Source organism: Coregonus lavaretus (genome assembly GCF_964263955.1).
Source record: "Coregonus lavaretus genome assembly, chromosome: 5".
Taxonomy (NCBI): domain Eukaryota; kingdom Metazoa; phylum Chordata; class Actinopteri; order Salmoniformes; family Salmonidae; genus Coregonus; species Coregonus lavaretus.
In genome coordinates, this window is record NC_139992.1 from 20,903,249 (window position 1) to 20,921,840 (window position 18,592).

Here is an 18,592-nt window from a genome sequence, read left to right on the forward strand (position 1 = left end):
GTAGAGCATGGCGCTTGCAACGCCAGGGTTGTGGGTTCATTTCCCACGGGAGGCCAGGGGGGCCAGTATGAAAATGTATGCACTCACTAACTGTAAGTCGCTCTGGATAAGAGCGTCTGCTAAATGACTAAAATTTAAATGTAAATGTATTCAGGACACATTCTTTGCAGTATTACTTTAGTGCCTTGTTGCAAACAGCATGCATGTTTTGGAATATTTTTATTGTGTTCAGGTGTCCTTCTTTTCACTCTGTCAATTACGATAGTATTGTGGAGTAACTATAATGTTGTTGATCCATCCTCAGTTTTCTCATATCATGGCCATTTACTCTGTAACTGTTTTAGTCACCATTGGCCTCATGGTGAAATCCCTGAGCAGTTTCGCCTGTATCTTTGTAGTGACTGGGTGTATTTATACACCTTTCAAAGTGTAATTAATAACTTCACCATGCTCAAAGGGATATTCAATGTCTGCTTTTTAAATGTTTACCCATCTACCAATAGGTGCCCTTCTTTGCGAGGCATTAGAAAACATTCCTGGTCTTTGTGATTGAATCTGTGTTTGAAATGTACTGCTTGACTGAGGGACCTTACAGATAATTATATGTGTGGGGTATGGAGATGAGGTAGTCATTCAAAAATCATGTTAAACACTATTATTGAGTCCATGCAACTTATTATGGGAATTTTTACTCCTGAACTTCTTTAGGCTTACCATAAGGAAGGGGTTGAATACTTATTGACTCAAGACATTTCAGCTTTGCATTTTTTATCAATTTGTAAAACATTCTAAAAACCTGATTCCACTTTGACATTATGTGGTATTGTGTGTAGGCCAGTGAAAAAAAACTCTATGTAATCTATTTTAAATTCAGGCTGTAGCACAACAACATGTGGAAAAATTCAAGGGGTGTGAATACTTTTTGAAGGCACTGTATGTTTCGTTTTTAGGGGGGCTGTGTTGCACCGCCTGCTGCTGGCTTTTTACCCAGCCCCCTCCATTGCCCCCAATGAACGTTGCTGTCGAGAAAAAAACGTACTTTCTTTCCCAGCCAAAGTGGGGTGGAATACTCAGTAGGGTCTCTACTCTACTAACCAAATATTTCCTTTTTGAGGGGGACTGTATAGCACGACCTGCTGCGTAGCTTTTTACTCTGCCCCCTGCCCCAATGCAATAGAAAGCAACAGTAATGGCATCTTTTTGTAGGCACTAACTGGTTCGTTGGACAAAGCCTATATGGGGAAAGGAATGGATATTTTGTAGGGTTTTTCGATAAACGCAGAAAATAAGCTTAATCAGCTAACGTCACCTTATGTGAAATTTGAAGCATTTATGTAATTTAAAAAAACACATTAAGGCTTCATAATTCATAAAGGTCATGTTAACTGACTGATATTATCTCATTGATCAAACCGTATAAGATCTCCTAAATCTAAATTAACCTCAGAGCTTTTATTCGGCGTTTATCCCAAAACTCAATTATTTCCGTTTTTTAGGACTACAAGCTGGGTCCTTGCTATCAGAGATCCTTGGGACATCCCTACCCCATTGAAGTTTAAATGTAAAATGGTTACATAAGGGTTAAGGTTGGAGTTAGGTAAGGGTTAAATCAAGGGTTTAGGGTAGGAACGTCCCAAGGATATGTGATAGCACTAACGTTAACCCTTGGGGTTGTGGAGAAAAAAAACCTTACTACTTGTCTCAGCTAAAGTGTTTAGGTAAAGTTGACATTTCTATGGCCCCAAATGTATGATTTTTATGGTTAATGCAGAGGGCTTGACACCTTTGAGTTTCCATGGAGATAATTTCCGCTCGCAATTGCCGCCCAGCAGGGCATTCTGGGATTACGGGGTCCCCCAAACTGTCATGGCGTCCTAGGAAGATGGCGACTGCCATTCAGCAGGCTTTCCTGGAGTATCTAACCATTTAAATTCGAGGAATTGGAGACATAGCTAGGTAAGAAAACGGTGTAAATGTGTGTTGTACAACAACAATCGGTTGTCTACAGATATATATATATATTTTTGCGACGAGTCGAGACAAATAATCTACCGACTGCTAGCAAGCTGGCTAACGTTAGTCGAGTGAGGCCGTGTGCTGATTACGGCGTGTCTTTGTTAGCTAACCTGAAGTGGCTAGCTAGCATTTTAATTTTCACACAAGTATTACAAGTAGTTAAGCTAAAGCTAGCTAACTTGTTGCACCCTCGTTGATAACTAGTGAGCATTAGCGAGCTACGCAAGCTATATGAAGTTAACTAGGTAGCACTAGCGAGGTGACGTTACTTAGCTACTTTGGTTGCTATGTAGTTAGCTAAGCTAATTCGTAGCCAGTGATCTGCCTGGTTATCTATCAAGTGTTATTGCCAGTTGAGATGGACGATTACAAAACGGTTGCCTGTCTCTGTAAGTGGGTCATTGGTTATGTAATGCTGCTGCAGAGAGTGTGTTTTTATTTTTGTTGTGTTCGTAGACTTAGTGTAACCCTGTGGACACTCATGGCTGTTTGTTTAACGTTTACGTCGTTAGTAGTTAATGTAATTAATCTGTATTGTCTTGACATTCTGAAACAACTTGTTGAGTGCCCTGGAGTAACTGCTCTGTTTTTCCAAATAGTGACAGGGGGCCAAGTGAACGGTGGACTGTGCCAGGGCCAGCGGTTTTTAGGCCATCACTCACCCCAACTAAGCTGATAAAATGGAGTGTGCAGTTGACACTCAGCCAGGTTTGTGATCATGATTTGCAGAAACATCCCTGTAATGTGAAGGATGGTTATTCTCACATAGGGTTATACCTACATTTGGGAAATTATGGGAAATTCATGGACCAATAAATGTTCAACCGACCTTTACTTGTTGATACTTCCTTAATTATCATTTGGAAGGTACCAGCGACTTATAAACTCCTGTTATTGGTTGCTGGTGGAACTCTGAAAAACAAGGAAATATTCAGAAAGATATTAAGCCCTCTTTTTGTGGATAAAATATTTTTGGGGATATTCTTATCAATTTCACCAGCATACTTCCAAATTGAGAATTAAGGAAGTATACGCAAGTAAATGTTTGTTGATTTTTTTTTTACCGTGCTTTAAATAGACCATCGGCTCGACCTCAAACATAAACTAGCTATAGCTATGCCGCTGGAGGTTCATACTGGATTGGCTAGATCATGATATGCCAACGACACACATACCAGAGGTTGCCATTCCTCTTCCTGGCCACCCTTTCGTTAAGAATTGATGTCACACGTTGCTGATGAGAACTCCCCATACTCCGAATCTAGCATAACAAAGAAATGTGATTGGTTAATCTGTGACTAAAGAATGTGGTTGGCTAATCTTTAAATGAGTAATGTGATTGATTAATCTGTGCAGGCGGGGACGAGGCAGTAGAGCGAGAGCACACTCTGGAGGAAACGTCTGCAAAGGAAGGAAGTGCGACGCCGCAGAAGAAGAACAAGAAGCACAAAAAACACAAGAGCAAGAAGAAGAAGAAGAAACGTGGCAAGGGAGAGCGAGAGACCAGCTCAGAGTCGGCCCCAGAGTCCGACGTAGAAAAGCCGCCAATCAGAACCAGAGCAGGGTGAGGCTCCTCCCATTAGAACCAGAACATTGTTTGACTCGTCCCATGAGAACCATAACTCTGCTAGATTCCGCCCATTACAACCAGACCAGGGGTGCGTTCAGTTCGCTTGAACGTTTGCTATGTTGCGGAATGGCTTGTACTGAACAACACATTTCCCCGAAACTTCTTGAACAGACTCTGTGGTATGTTTGCTCCGTTTGGTGGGTGTGGCTTGAAGCAATGACTGATGTATTTATAGGGAAGAGGTGCATTTTGATGCCACAACCCAACCCCTCCCCATTTTTTAACTGACGTTCAGTACAGCACCGTTTCCGTTCAATTGAATGTTCTATTACGTTTGTATGTACTGAATAGACAGAACAGGGTGTTGCTTGGTCACCTCTAGATGGTTTCCACACTGGAATTTAGGAGATAAAGCAGCAGAAATGTTCAGCCAACAGGCTCTTGTTTGTTTGGCTCTATACCGTTTGGGCAATTGTGAATATAGTATTCATTATATTTGCTGCTATAATCAATATATTTGCTGCTGTTTTTAGCTTGAGGAGTGCTGGCCCAGTGGCCTCTGATGCAGGAGCAGACACGAAAGAGGAGGCAACAAAGGACTTGATCACAGGTAAGGGGTGTGGCTCTGGGGTGGGGTGTAGTGGTTAGGGTGTAGGAAACGGAACAGATGCGAAGTGATTTGTTACTGATGCTTGTGTACCTGTCCACACAGATAAACCTGAGGTAGAAGGTGACGCTAAAGCCAGAAAACACAAAAGACATGCTGGGAAAAAGAAGAGAAAAAGGAGGAGAAAAGGGGAAGAAAAGCAGGAGAAGAACTCTTCTTCACACTCCCTATCAGAGAGCGAATCTATGTCAGGGACAGATTCTGAGTCTGAGGGGAAGCCAGCTGGCATGGTAGTGCAGGCTGTTCCCATGCCGTCTAAGGCCAGGCAAGTGGAGAGAGTGCCCTCCCTATGCAAAACTCTGGCCCAAAAAGAGGAATCTCTGAAAATGATGTGTCAACCCTCAGATGATGAGTCTGTGGATGAAGGAGGGAAGGCAGAAGAGAAGGCGCCCCCTGCTAACAGGGAGGACCAAACCGTCTCTGTCATAAAGGCAGAAGATCCACGGAGCGAGGGGAGCTTCAGCCACACCCAGGAACTTCCTGACATCATCCCCAAGCAGGATGGCCAGAAGGAGGAAACCAACGCAGGGCAGAGGTCAAAGGTGAAGAACCAGGCTCCCTCCAGGTCAAGGTCACGGTCGCTGACAGACACTAAAACCGCTAGATCAAGTCTTAGTCGTTCACCAAGCCCCAAGCAGTCCAGATCAAGCCGCAGTCGTTCACAAAGCCCCACGCGATTGTCTGGTCAGCCTGTGTCTGGCAGGGGCAGGTCTCGATCCGGCTCAAAAAGCATGACTCCCAAGAGGAAGCAGTCCAAGTCCCCCAAAAGGACAAGACGTAAATCTCCTTTGTCCCCTAGGAGAGGATGCAAGTCCCCTTCTCTGTCCCCCAGAAGAGGACGCAAGTCTCCTTCTCTGTCCCCCAGAAGAGGACGCAAGTCTCCTTCTCTGTCCCCCAGAAGAGGACGCAAGTCTCCTTCTCTGTCCCCCAGAAGAGGACGCAAGTCTCCTTCTCTGTCCCCCAGAAGAGGACGCAAGTCTCCTTCTCTGTCCCCCAGAAGAGGACGCAAGTCTCCTTCTCTGTCCCCCAGAAGAGGACGCAAGTCTCCTTCTCTGTCCCCCAGAAGAGGACGCAAGTCTCCTTCTCTGTCCCCCAGAAGAGGACGCAAGTCTCCTTCTCTGTCCCCCAAGAGGGGACGGAAGTCCCCTTCTCTATCTCCCAAGAGAGGATGCAAGTCCCCTAAGAGAGGACATAATTCCCCTTCTCTGTCCCCTAAGAGACGACGTATGTCTCCTTCTCTGTCCCCCAGGAGAGGACACAAGTCTCCTTTGTCCCCTTGGAGAGGATGCAAGTCTCCTTCTGTGTCCCCTAGAAGAAGACGCAAATTGTCTCCTTTGTCTCCTAGAAGAGGACGCAAGTTGTCTCCTTTGTCCCCTAGAAGAGGACGCAAGTTGTCTCCTTTGTCCCCTAGAAGAGGACGCAAGTTGTCTCCTTTGTCCCCTAGAAGAGGACGCAAGTTGTCTCCTTTGTCCCCTAGAAGAGGACGCAAGTTGTCCCCTTCTCTGTCCCCTAGAAGAGGACGCAAGTTGTCCCCTTCTCTGTCCCCTAGGAGAGGACGCAAGTTGTCCCCTTCTCTGTCCCCTAGGAGAGGACGCAAGTTGTCCCCGTCTCTGTCCCCTAGGAGAGGACGCAAGTTGTCCCCGTCTCTGTCCCCTAGGAGAGGACGCAAGTCATCTCCTCTGTCCCCTAGGAGAGGACGCAAGTCATCTCCTCTGTCCCCTAGGAGAGGACGCAAGTCATCTCCTCTGTCCCCTAGGAGAGGACGCAAGTCCTCTCCTCTGTCCCCTAGGAGAGGACGCAAGTCATCTCCTCTGTCCCCTAGGAGAGGACGCAAGTCATCTCCTCTGTCCCCTAGGAGAGGACGCAAGTCATCTCCTCTGTCCCCTAGGAGAGGACGCAAGTCATCTCCTCTGTCCCCTAGGAGAGGACGCAAACCGTCTCCTCTGTCCCCTAGGAGAGGACGCAAACCGTCTCCGTCTCCCAGACGAGGGCGGCGGTCTGAGTCCAGGCCACGTGGCTCTGTCAGGAGGTCGAGGACCAGAACCCCTCCTCCTCGTCGTGGTAGACGTCCGTGGTCCCGCTCTCCTGTGAGGCCGACTTGCCGCTCACGCTCTAGATCTAGACGGCTCCATCGCTCCCGGTCGCTGAGGAGAGGCCGGCGTTCCCAGAGCAGCTCCCTGTCTCGCAGGAAGAGGTCCCCCCCAAGGACACGACGGTCCCGGTCTCCGGTCAGGAGAGGCAGGCGGACTCGCTCCCGCTCCGTCGTGATCCTGAAGAGGAACAGGAAAGGCTCACGGTCCAAATCCCCACGGGGCAAGGACAACAAGTCCCGCTCCAGGAGCCGCAGGATATCCAGGTCACCAGTTAAGAAAATACGTTCTAGATCACCGAAGCAGAGCAGGACAAAGTCCAGATCCCCAGGACTCAGTAAACCATCAACATCACGATCACTATCGCCACGTAACCGGTCCAAGTCTCATACTCCTAAATCCAAATCCCAGAAAAGAAACAAGCGTTCAATGTCAAAATCGCCCATCAGTGACAAATCCAAGTCTGTCTCAAGCGACAGGCAATCTGAGAGCGTATCCCCAGAACGCTCAAGATCCAGGTCTACTGCCAAGGACATAAAGTCTCAGAAAATGGCTGACAAGCATACTACAGACACGACTGTGAATAATGAAGCGTCTACTAAGCCTGTTGCGGAAGCTGTAGCAGCAGCTGCAGCAGAGCCCTGGAAGCCCCTCGCTTTGGCTGCTGCCTCCAAATCTACCACACAGGGCAAGCCAGTGGCTGGGCAGGCTGAAGAGAGCAGCTCTGAGATTCCATCTGAAGACCATGACTCAGCAGCAGAAGAGCCAAAGGGGGAAAGAAGCCCAACAAGCTCCTCTGAAGAAGAGCCAGATGAGCATGCTACCTCCAGGTCTGTTTCACCAGAGACCGTTCCTGCTGATCGCCGCTCCAGGTCCTCACCTTCTAAATCTCCCATTAAGAAGACATCCCCAAAACAACGGCAGTCCTCAACGTCAGCGTCTCCTACCAGGAAGTCCCGATCACCTGCCGGCAGGAAGATGTCCACCTCTCCCTCACGGAGGCGCTCCCGGTCCAAGTCCATCTCTCCCTCTCAGTCCAAGTCTGCCTCCAGAAGGAGACGTTCCAAGTCCCCAGCCAGAAAAAGGAAGTCTGTCTCCCCGCCTGCCAGACGGAAGAAGAGGTCTAAGTCCAGAAGTCCTGCCCGGCGCAGGAGATCACGCTCTAAGTCACCGGCACGGCGCAGGAAGTCACGTTCCAAGTCCAGAACCAGGACCAAGCGCTCAAAGTCCCGCTCTCCGGCAAGAAGGAAGAGGTCCAAGTCAGCAGACAGGAGCAAACGCTCCAAGTCTCGTTCTCCAGGCCGGAGGAGAAGGTCCCGCTCCGGGTCGCGGCGGCGCCGGCCCGTCATGCGGAATCGCTCGTTTGACCGACGCGACCGATGGAAACGGGAACCAAGCCACTCGCCAATCCTCATCCTCCGCAAGCGCCGTTCCACATCTCGAGGCCGCCGCAGTGCCAGCAAGACCCCTCCTCGTCTCACTGAGCTGGGTAAGACTACACTACACCTATGGTATAATCAGTATTGTGTGGATTAATTGAAACATGTAATCCGTTACCAATTAGTTGCATGAAAAATTAAGTAATAATTTGGATTACTCAAAATTAGTAACATAATCGATTTACATTTGGATTACTTTCACTTCTAACACCTAGGGCCCTATAAAATTGGTATTCGTTTAGCTTTTCCAAGTTTACATTTTTTCAGGTTTTTGCTCTCAAAATCACACTTATTTTGTAAAAGACAAAAAAATCTAAATTGGAGGTTCTAAGTCCACAACAATGCTTAAACCACATCAGGGGACCACTTTTGAGGTCTGGGACATTTTTTAGAAATGTTTTCATTGTGGGTGTAGTTATCCTTTAATGCAAGTGCACCAGCCAGAGACAATTGTTTGGTTAGCAGTGTTTCTGTAGTGCTCATGTGATTGCAGAGTTGGCTAAATAAATGATAACTCGATTTATGCAAATAATCATATCATTCTGCCAGGTAGGCATAGGCTACTTTGTAGTTAACATTTTAATTGAGAAGGTTTTTGGGAAAGCCTTTCCATTTACCAGTAGACTGTTATCATTAGCATTATCGCTAACGGCAACACAAAGTGTAGACTACACATGCACGCATCACACAACACACACAGACGTGCATTCCTGTGCCATTTCAGAAAGTTGCAGGATAATACGAATCACTGATACATTTTGTTAATGTCTTATGATTAACTTGGGCAAATAAATGAATTTTAGAATAAGTTCAATACATTTAGTTGATTTCCTACTAAGTTCAATGCATTTTAATGTCTGGATTCCGTCCGTGTTTTCCACAACGCAGATTTAATAGCGCCCTAAACACCAAGACATATTTAAAAAAGTTAAAAGTTAAATCTAATATAGCATTTTTTCATTTAGTAACATGAGTATTTCCAAATGGGAACTAGTGTGGGAGCATAGCTTAAAAAACCTATAATTCACATGTTCTATTTTATGTGTAAGAGCATAGTCACAGGGCTCCATATAAAACATTTCAGTTTCGATCGTCGTCTTATAAAGTAGAGTGTCTGCTAAATGACACATGTAAATGTAAACGGGAAATGACGTTTTTATATGCGTCAACTCAAAAACAGAATACTTGAATATCCCGAATAATAACAGGATATTGGTGCGCATGTAAACGTGGTCAGTGAGGCCAATGGTGACTTTAAAACAGTTAGAGTTTAATGGCTGTGGTAGAACAGAGGATGGAATAACAACATGGTAGTTACTCCACAATACTAACTTAAATGACAGAGTGAAAAGAAGGAAGCCTTTACAGAATAAAAATATTCCAAAACATGTATCCAGTTTGCGATAAGGCACTAAAGTAAAACTGCAAAAAATGTGGCAAAGAAATTACCTTTGTCCTGAATACAAAGCGTTATGTTTGAGGCAAATCCAACACATCACTGAGTATCACTCTTCATATTTTCACGCATGGTGGTGGCTGCATCATGTTCTGGTTATGCTTGTCATTGGCAAGGACTAGGACGCTGTTTTGGATAAAAAGGAATGGAATAGAGCTACGCACAGGCAAATTCTAGAGGGAAACCCTGGTTCAGTCTGCTTTCCAACAGACACTGGGAGACAAATTCACCTTTCAGCAGGACAATAACCTAAAACACGAGGCCAAATCTACACTGGAGTTGCTCACCAAGGCGACATTGAATGTTCCTGAGTGGCCTAGTTACAGTTCTGGCTTGAAAATCTATGGCAAGACTTGAAAAGGGCTGTCTAGCAATGATCAACAACCAACCAAAGCTTGAAGAATTTAAAAAAGAATGTGCACATTTTTTACAGTCCAGATGTACAAAACTCCTACATTTACCCAGAAAGACTCACAACTATAATAGCTGCCAAAGGTAATTCTAACATGTATTGACTCTGGAGGTTGAATGCTTATCTAATCAAGATATATTAGTGTTTTATTTTTCATACATTTATTTTTTACAAATGTTATAATTTTTCTTCCACTGAAATTACAGCGTATTTTGTGTAGATTGATGACCAAAAAAAAGACAATTAAATCCATTTAAATCCCACTTTGTGGAAAAAGTCGAGTTGTAAATACTTTCTGAAGGGGCTGTATAACAGTACATTTAATGCATAGATCTAGGAACCCACCTTGAATGGCCGGCGTGAGTGCCCTTTGTTCAATATTAAATACAATTCAGACTAGAAATCTGGGACCCTTTTCTCTTCAACATTAACAACGGTGCTGTCAATACTGTGTTTTCCCCTCGATTAGACCTACATTTTTTTATATTGTGCAATCAGAAAGCATTTCACGAGGGAGAGAGTGAAACTGCACTGTTTCAAAGCAGCAATCAGGAACTCTAGTCCAGGTTTTTGCCCTAGCACTACACAGCTGATTGAAATAATCAAAGCTTGATGATGAGTTGGTTATTTGGTTGAGCTGTGTGTAGTGCTAGAGCAAAAACTAAAATGTGCACCCAGGGGGTGCCCCAGGACCGATTTTGGGAAACTCTGGTCCAGATGACTGTGTGATTGACCAGTGGGCCAGTTGTAAATGTTTTGGAAGCCTTATCTATTAATTCAATCAAAAAGGAAGCCATCCACCCTTGATGGGCGATCAATAGAATCTCTGAGAGCATGTGAGAAGTCTTGATGTTGTGCTAAATGACAGCGATGATGACAGTTTTATCAAATTTTCCTCTTGATATTAGATGACATAATCCCAAAAGTAATCAGCTCTTTTTTAAGAATGTAACTGTAATCCGATTACACGCTTTTCAAAATTAATCCGAATTGATTAGTTACTTCATTTTTGTAATCAGATTACGTAATCCAAGTTACATGTAATCAGTTACTACCCAACCCTGGGTATAATATCCAATGTACTGTTATTGTTTAGTACCCTCAGTTTAATGGTGGCTGTTCTAGGCACCTTAGAACAGATTAGGTGTGAGGATGTCGTCCGAAATTCCACTGTTGACAGATGTCTGTTCCCTCCTTTCTCTTTCCTCTCTCCTTTCTCTATTCACAGACAAAGACCAGCTCCTGGAGATAGCGAAGGCCAATGCAGCAGCCATGTGTGCTAAAGCAGGTGTGCCCATCCCAGAGAGTCTGAGACCCAAGGCCATCCTCCAGCTGCCCCTGCCCAACCCAGCCCCAACTCCCCTGAATCTGCCTCTTCCCCTGCCGTTGCCTCTCAACATGCCCGGCATGGGCATGCCCAATATGCCCAACATGCACAACATGCACATGCCCAACATGCACATGCCCAACATGCACATGCCCAACATGAACATGCCCAACATGAACATGCCCAACATGAACATGCCCAACATGAACATGCCCAACATGAACATGCATATGCCCAATATGAATATGCCCAATATGAATATGCCCAATATTAATATGTCCAATATTAATATGTCCAATATGGGCAATATGTCCAATATGGCCATGAGTGCTGCCATGGCCAGTATGACAGCTGCCACCATGACTGCAGCCCTCACCAACATGGCCCAGATGTCAAACATGCCCCAGATGGCCCCCCTCCCCACCATCACCAACAAGCCCCAGATGGCCCCCCTCCCCACCATCACCAACAAGCCCCCTCCTAGCCAGGCTCCCCAAACAACCCTTCCCCCCCTCAACCTGGACCACATAGAGGAGGTGAAGAGGAAGGTGACTCAGCAGGCCAACATCTACAGCATCAAGGAGCTCACTGAGGTAAGAAATACAAGAGACTTCACTTGCAATGTATGTAATAACAAAGATCTACTTAATGCATTGTGGATGTAGACCCCCCCCCCCATATGGATTCCTGCAAGCATCAAACTGTAGACTCCCCATATGGATTACAGCAAGCATCAAACTTTAGCTCAGACACCTAGTCTTTGTTTTATGTAGTTGTGTATTTGAGGTTAGAAATACAAGACTACTGTGTTGTTTGGGGCGTTCTCTTGTATTACTCTGACTGTTCACTTTACAATGATTTGTGTATGTTTTAAAAATCAATCTATGTGTGTGTATATGTGTTTAGAAATGTAAGATGATCGCAGCGAGTAAAGAGGAGATGGCCATAGCGAAGCCACACGTGTCTGATGACGAGGATGAGGACAGGAAGCCTCGCGGCAAGAGCTTCCTCAGTGTAAGAACTCACAACCTTCATCCTAACATTCACACACATTCGTGGCATGATGAAGAGTACAGTGATGACATTGTAACTTTGACTTTTCTCTCTTCTGCAGTAACTTCTATTTGGGGCGCATCACATGAGGCGAGAGGCTCCCCATAGAAACATCACCGGCGGACTGAAGTGCGGGTTGTTGTGGTTACAGAGAAGGAACAGTATCAGATACTGCCAGCCCCTTTTCCCTGGACAATCATTCCCTCCCCCAGCATCAGTGCTCTAGCTGTCTGGGTTTCCACTAGCTTCCAAAGCCCCAGTCAGATTCCACAGCTACAAAGTCAAAATTGGCTACAAGAATTAGCTTTTTGGTCTTCATTTAGGGTTAGGCATAAGGTTAGCAGTGTGGTTAAGGTTAGGAATAGGTTTCAGTTAACATTTTACGAAGATCAATTGTATAAATGGGTGGGGTTTAGCCATAATTATGACTTTGAGGCTATGGATGCTAGTGATGACAGATTGGAGTGTACAGTGTGGTTACTCCTAGCTTCTACACATTGGTCAGACAGAGCTCTGGACAATGACTGAAGATAAATGAAAGAAGGAACACACTTTCAAAGTTTTGTCGACCCTTTCTAATGTTAAACTTTTCTGTTTATTTTTTGTGTTCAGTGATTAAATTACCAGCTCACGGTTCCTTTAGTGACATTTTAACCTGTAATTGAGTGAACTGCTAGGACTGCCCTCGGCGCTCGCACACACAGATTTCAGTAATATGATGGTCAGCTGTGTCTGTAGTGACGGGCAGACCGACCAGGTGTCTCCATTGAGAAGACAAACTGATCAGGGCTTTGGAGGATCCACTCTTAATGTTTTGTCACTTCTAGTATTTCTCTGGTGTTTTTCTGTTAAATTCCTAATGTAATCTTTAGCTATTTTAATGACTTAAAATACATTTTAGGATTTCCTTGGTCAGTAGGATATTATTTGGCTGGCTTTGTACATAATGTATTGACGATTATTAAAGGAAACCAGAAAATTACCTGTCTTGTGTTCTTTATGTAGGAGCCGTTAATGTCCCGTTTTTTCAGATTCTTAATAGAAGTACTGATGATGTATATTATTTCATTCTAATCAGAGACTGGATCAGACCTGGGACACCAGGTGAGACTTCTCTCTGGCCTCTTACAGCTATATGACTAGCTATGAGCCGTGTGACTAAGTTTAACCTCTCTCCCATTCATTCCACATGGACAGAACCCTATTGACCTCAGCCAGGGATCTACTGCTAATGGGTCCTGAGGCACTGGAGCTCCTGCTGCCTGGCACTTTGCTGGGTCCTAAAGATCCCACTGTTGATTGTTACTGTCCCTTATTTGGGCTTTTCAGACTGCACGTTCAGAGCTGTGCCAGCTATGATCATGTTGTTTGGACCATGGTGGCCCAAAGGCTCATGGGAGCTCTTTAGCATCGGAAATCAATGATGGGAGATCGATGGTGGAATGTTTTTGACAGCCTGACCATAGTGCTAGGAAAAGGGGTCACACACTCCTTAGTCTATCCGCTGAGTTCTGGTGGAGAGATCAGAGCTGAACTGGTTTCAGTTGAAAAGTAGAAAGAGAGAAAATGCCAGACTTTTCTGAGGAAGGGCTGGACCACTACCTACTGAATCAAGTGAGGATCATATGCTGCTACGTAGTGTGTGTCGTGGTTATCGTGTTGATTATCATGTATGTGTGGAATTGTGGTTGTGTGTTAGGTGGACCTGCGGCACCGTACAGTCGGCAGGCGTGTTGAGGAGGTTCTGATGGTGGTCAGAGATCTGACCGATGAGGTCAGCAAGAAAGACGGACGCTTCCAGTCCATCGCCCACGCTGGAGTCAACAACGAGAACCTCAAGGTAACACAACGACTTTCATTTCTTACACAGATGGGTATTCAGTATGTCTGTCAATCTACAGAATTATGGGATCCCAGCTCAGTGTGTGTGTGTACAGGACCAGCCTGCCATGGTGTCTAAATGGGCAGCCCTCCTGAGAGGCAGATGTTCCTTCAACCCAGCCATCCAGGTAAGGCCCACTGTGCTCGGTGTATTAATATTCTGTGTGTGTCTGTGAGGGATCTGATGGTTGTATGTGCATTTGTGTGTAGGTCCTGACTCCCAGCCTGGTTTTGGTGAGTGTTCCGGTGAGGGGGTTGATTGGATATCATGAGCATGTGACTCGTCAGTGGAGATACTATTCTCTGACTGGCTCCATTCTCCCCACTCCTGTCCGCGAGCCAGAGAAACTCCACCAATGGCTGGAGCTGGATAGCTTCACAAGCCCCGCCCAGGACTGGCAGGTGGGACGTCATAGAGCAGTGCAAATAGTTAGCCAGTTAAATGTTCTAAATATTCTTTAATAATGCAATATTTTGTGTGTGTGTGTGTATGTATTTTACAGCAGTGGTCACTAGTCGATCTTCAAGGTATTCCTAGTCGATCACCAAACATTTCTGTAGAAAAGCCAACGACAAAGGCTTGCACTCCTTTTTATATACAATTATTTGTCTTGCGCGGTTGGTGGTAGATGCACTTGATTCAGAAGCCCTGCGCAGTGGGTAGGCAAAGTGTTCCCATTTTGAACCATTTCATTTGTCTGAAGGGACAAACCCTATGGAGGACTAAAAGTGCCACAATTAAATAAATAAATACACCATTAAATAATTACTTAAATGTGTCATTAATTAATTCAAATTAGAATTAAATACATAAATGTGTTATTAAATGTGTCATTAATTAATTCAAATACCGATTCATTTTATGTAAAATACATATATAATAATTTCACTATTTACATTTACATTTCATGGTCCTGCGTTGGAGTGCTTCCTGAATTACTTAAAACTGTCAAACTGACCCATCAAAAGTTGGTAGGCGGAACCTAACGCCTGATTGGTTACCCTCTGCATCAAGCCAAGACAAATCAATTCCGGCTAATGTCAGCAGGTCCTGCTTCTACATCCTCTGCTAAGTTTAAAATGTCTCTAACCAACTCCCTGGAAAGTTCACGGAGATCCTCCATTGTCTCTATCCAGGTTGGCCTACTCTACTTCAGACCAAAGCAATGGATCAGACTAGATTCGCGTTAGCCCCGCCCACTGACTTTGATGGGTCAGTTTGACAGTTTTAAGTAATTCATGAATCACTGCAATGCAGGATCATGAAATGTAAATGTAAATAGTGAAATAATTATATATGTATTTTACATAAAATGAATCGGTATTTGAATTAATTAATGATACATTTAATTACACATTTATGTATTTAATTCTAATTTGAATTAATTAATGACACATTTAAGTAATTATTTAATGGTGTATTTATTTATTTAATTGTGGCACTTTTAGTCCTCCATAAAACCCCGCCTACCTGACGACCTCACAGCAAAGTTTGATACTAGCCTACGTGAGATTTTGTAACTTTTAAATCTATGACCAGAGAGAGACTGTCGAAGAACACATCAAAGAGCTGCTGTTTTTATGAGTGAGTTAATGTTTAAGTTTTTATTCAACACTTTTACAAAACATAAAACCTGCTTCTCCCTACTTCCTCTCGCACTGCAGCTGCAATGAATGAGTAGCCGAGTGTATCGAATGTGCTGCATTTTTATAATTAGCAGTTCGTCATGTCTATTTTAATATCGAGGAATTTTTCATATGTTCTGGTCATAGGAACAACATGAATTTGTGCATGAGGCAGATGCGGTGCGACTCGAGTTTCCCAATCAGGTGGAAGACGGTGTTCCCCTTTCTCTGGTCAGTCTCACTAGAGGAAAGGAAAGAGCATGGACCTTGAGAGGCGGACCCTCTGCTGCTCTCTCCCTCCCTCTCTCTGCTGAGACTGACCATCAGATGCAGGTACAATCAGTCCAGTCATATAAAAAAGCAAATTATTTCAATTTATGCTCAGTTGTTCCTCGCAAGTGATATACCAACTGATCTATTTTCTTATCAAAGCTCGAGTTTTGAAATATAATATGGTCTGAGAAGATCAATATTGGCAGGCCAAGCATATAGCCAATATGCTGTGATGATGTATTAGGCCTACTGCACAAACCTCATTCCTACCAAACTTTTTATTAGGTTAATGTTGCATAGGCTTGTTTAAAATCTGAGCAGTAGATCTCAGTTTGCTTTTTGACTGAGAAAGTGATCTTCACTCTAAGGTTGGTGACCACTGTTTTACAGGATGCCAAAGTGTGTGTGGAGGGAGACATTGTACCGGCCAAGGTGGTCAGTCTCTTCAGAGAACAACTAGAGACTGCCATACTGACATGCAGCTTCAGTGGTGAGTGTGTGGCGGGACGGGACGGAATGGGGCAGGGCAGGCCGGGCATTAGACTGATCAGACCTCCCACACACTGGAAAAGCTTTCAGTCACATCGAATACCTCTACCGCCACAAGCAACATACACTCACACACACACACACACACACTGGCCACAGTGTTAATGATAGGTGTTGGGCCAGAGTAAAATCTATATACTGACCAGGCCACACGGACACTGAGGTCAAAGGCTTCCCTCGTAGCAAAAGTGCACACGCACACATTCTAACCTGATCCTGTGTGTGTGTGTGTGTGTGTGTGTGCGCGCAGGTAAGGTCAGCATCTTGGAGTCTGTGGGTTCTGTAGTGCGTGTTGCCATAGAGACGGCGGAGGGTGTGATGGAGGCAGAACTTGTTCCCACAGTGGAGCTGATCAACTATTGGCCGAAGAAGGCCCGCTGGCCCCGCCTTCTGCAGCGCTGGCCAACCACAGAGAGAGCTCGCTGCATCAAGGTCTCAGCTGGGAATCATGCTTTCTAACCCCTATAACATTCTACACCCTAACTTACTTTCTCTCTATCTCTCCCTCTCTCCAGTCGTTTGGGTTTAACCTCATGGCAACGTCTAACTACCACTGGCTGTTGTCGTTCTCTCGGGCGGAGCAGGCGTTGCTAGTGGGCGTTGACGAGGACGGTGGTTGCCGTAGGAAGTGTTACCGTGTTGTCAGACAGCTGAAGGAGGACGCCTGGTGTCCCGGCACCAAGCCTGTCATCACAGCCTTCCACCTGCAGGTACCCAATCACAACACAGCGTCTCTGCCAAAGGACTGCCCCCTCCTCATCATACAGCCTCAGTTAACCAATCAACTCTCACCCTTTCAGATGTTCAGAAGTTATATTATATATTTGTGGTGTACATAGTCATCTCTCTCTGTGTCTCTCTGTCCCCCCCTCTCTCCCTCTGCAGACTCTGTTGTTCTGGTGCTGTGAGAAGTTTCCATGTGGGCGTGACTGGCACTGTATAAAGGAGTGTGTGCTGCGTGTAGCCAGGAAGCTGTTGAAGTGTGTGAGCCAACGCTACCTGAGACACTACTTTGTCCGCTCCTACAACCTGCTGAAGTACAGTAACACCACAGAGTTAGACCACACAGCCCAGAAGATCAATGACTTTATAGCCAACCCCAGCCTCTATGTCCACTAAACACTGATTATTAACACTACTCTTCTAGCGTGATGCTTTTATTACTATTATACTTGTCTATCCTAATGTCGCAAACATAAAACCAATACAAGGTTGTGTTCTGTAGGGCACAGCATACCAAAACATTTGTAGCAGTACGATTTTTCTGAGTCAAATTCCTGTACATGAAAATGTCTATGGTGAATAAAGATGATTCTGATTCACAGCATAGCAAAGCATTTTGCATCAGGTAATGAACAAGTGTTTTTTATTCTGTACCTAAATAAAGTTGTTTATTATATTGCATACATTGTTGCTTCTGTTGAAATTGTGGTTAAAACGGGTTATAGGTTATTTCCATAAAACACATTTAGAACAACTGCCTCTACGTTTATGATCCAGCAGAGGGCAGCATCGCTCCACTCCCTGTGTGTGTTTGTGTGTGTCTAAAAAGACCACAGGAGGGAGCTAGACTTCACAGTGCTTCACAGGTAGGGTTGCAAAGGGAGGGTTTATTACTGGTAACTTTTTACGTTTACCAGTAAACTACCAGAATTTGGGTAACTTTTACGTTTTTGGGGGGGATTCTATTGCATGACATCTAGTGGCCTTTTTAGGTTACTTCAGATTATCACAGGTGTCTAATTATCGCTGGCCCTCTGTGTGGCCTTATCATATAAAAAAAAAAGATACCAGAGATTAACTGTTAATTAACACAATTACAAAGTTCTGGTAACTTTGGTAAATTACCGGTAGCTTTGCAACCCTACTCACAGCAGACACCTGATGCATGCTTTATTTTGGAAGGCATACAGTATCTGACTGAATGGCAAGGGCTGCACTGTCCTCCTAGGTACCTGTTTTAGGGATTTGTGGATTTATAAATTTACCCTCATGCACTGTAATGTATTGGGCTGATGTATGCATATCCAGTTTTTGTTTTGTTTTCCTGAGAGGATGGAGGTAACTTGTGGAGGAAAATAAATGTGTCTGTAGCTGCCAGTTGACGTGATGAATGTTCCTAAACACACTGACAGAATGACTGCAGAGTAGAGGTCTTTACGGGTCCACCCGAATAACTGGGACTTGAGCGGGACCTTGTCCAACATTCTAACTTTTCCCTCGGGTCCGGGTC

General features: G+C 44.8%; 2 protein-coding genes across 2 annotated transcripts; both read left to right on the forward strand.

The window, feature by feature from the left end:
- The first annotated feature begins 1,854 nt into the window (after positions 1 to 1,854).
- On the forward strand, positions 1,855 to 13,012 carry LOC311130141 (uncharacterized protein). Its single transcript, XM_084162828.1, has 8 exons — positions 1,855 to 1,956; positions 2,616 to 2,724; positions 3,373 to 3,580; positions 4,120 to 4,196; positions 4,299 to 7,832; positions 10,879 to 11,570; positions 11,884 to 11,991; positions 12,092 to 13,012. The coding sequence occupies exons 2-8, from the start codon at positions 2,697 to 2,699 to the stop codon at positions 12,092 to 12,094; spliced, it is 4,650 nt and encodes a 1,549-aa protein (XP_084018954.1). The 5' UTR covers positions 1,855 to 1,956; positions 2,616 to 2,696; the 3' UTR covers positions 12,095 to 13,012.
- Positions 13,013 to 13,596: 584 nt separating this feature from the next.
- Positions 13,597 to 17,761, forward strand: LOC311128842 (protein mab-21-like 3; the record flags this gene model as incomplete). Its single annotated transcript, XM_084161064.1, is given in 8 exon segments — positions 13,597 to 13,727; positions 13,729 to 13,870; positions 13,968 to 14,039; positions 14,122 to 14,313; positions 16,201 to 16,300; positions 16,610 to 16,791; positions 16,875 to 17,069; positions 17,245 to 17,761. Coding segments are annotated over 8 exon segments (1,248 nt in total). The 3' UTR covers positions 17,479 to 17,761.
- Between the last annotated feature and the right edge of the window lie 831 nt (positions 17,762 to 18,592).

Coding starts and splice junctions, on each gene's coding strand:
- LOC311130141 (XM_084162828.1), top strand. CDS start 2,697: ATGGAGTGTGCAGTTGACACTCAGCCAG. Junction 7,833..10,878: donor TCCTCGTCTCACTGAGCTGG/GTAAGACTACAC, acceptor CTCTATTCACAG/ACAAAGACCAGCTCCTGGAG. Junction 11,571..11,883: donor GCATCAAGGAGCTCACTGAG/GTAAGAAATACA, acceptor ATATGTGTTTAG/AAATGTAAGATGATCGCAGC.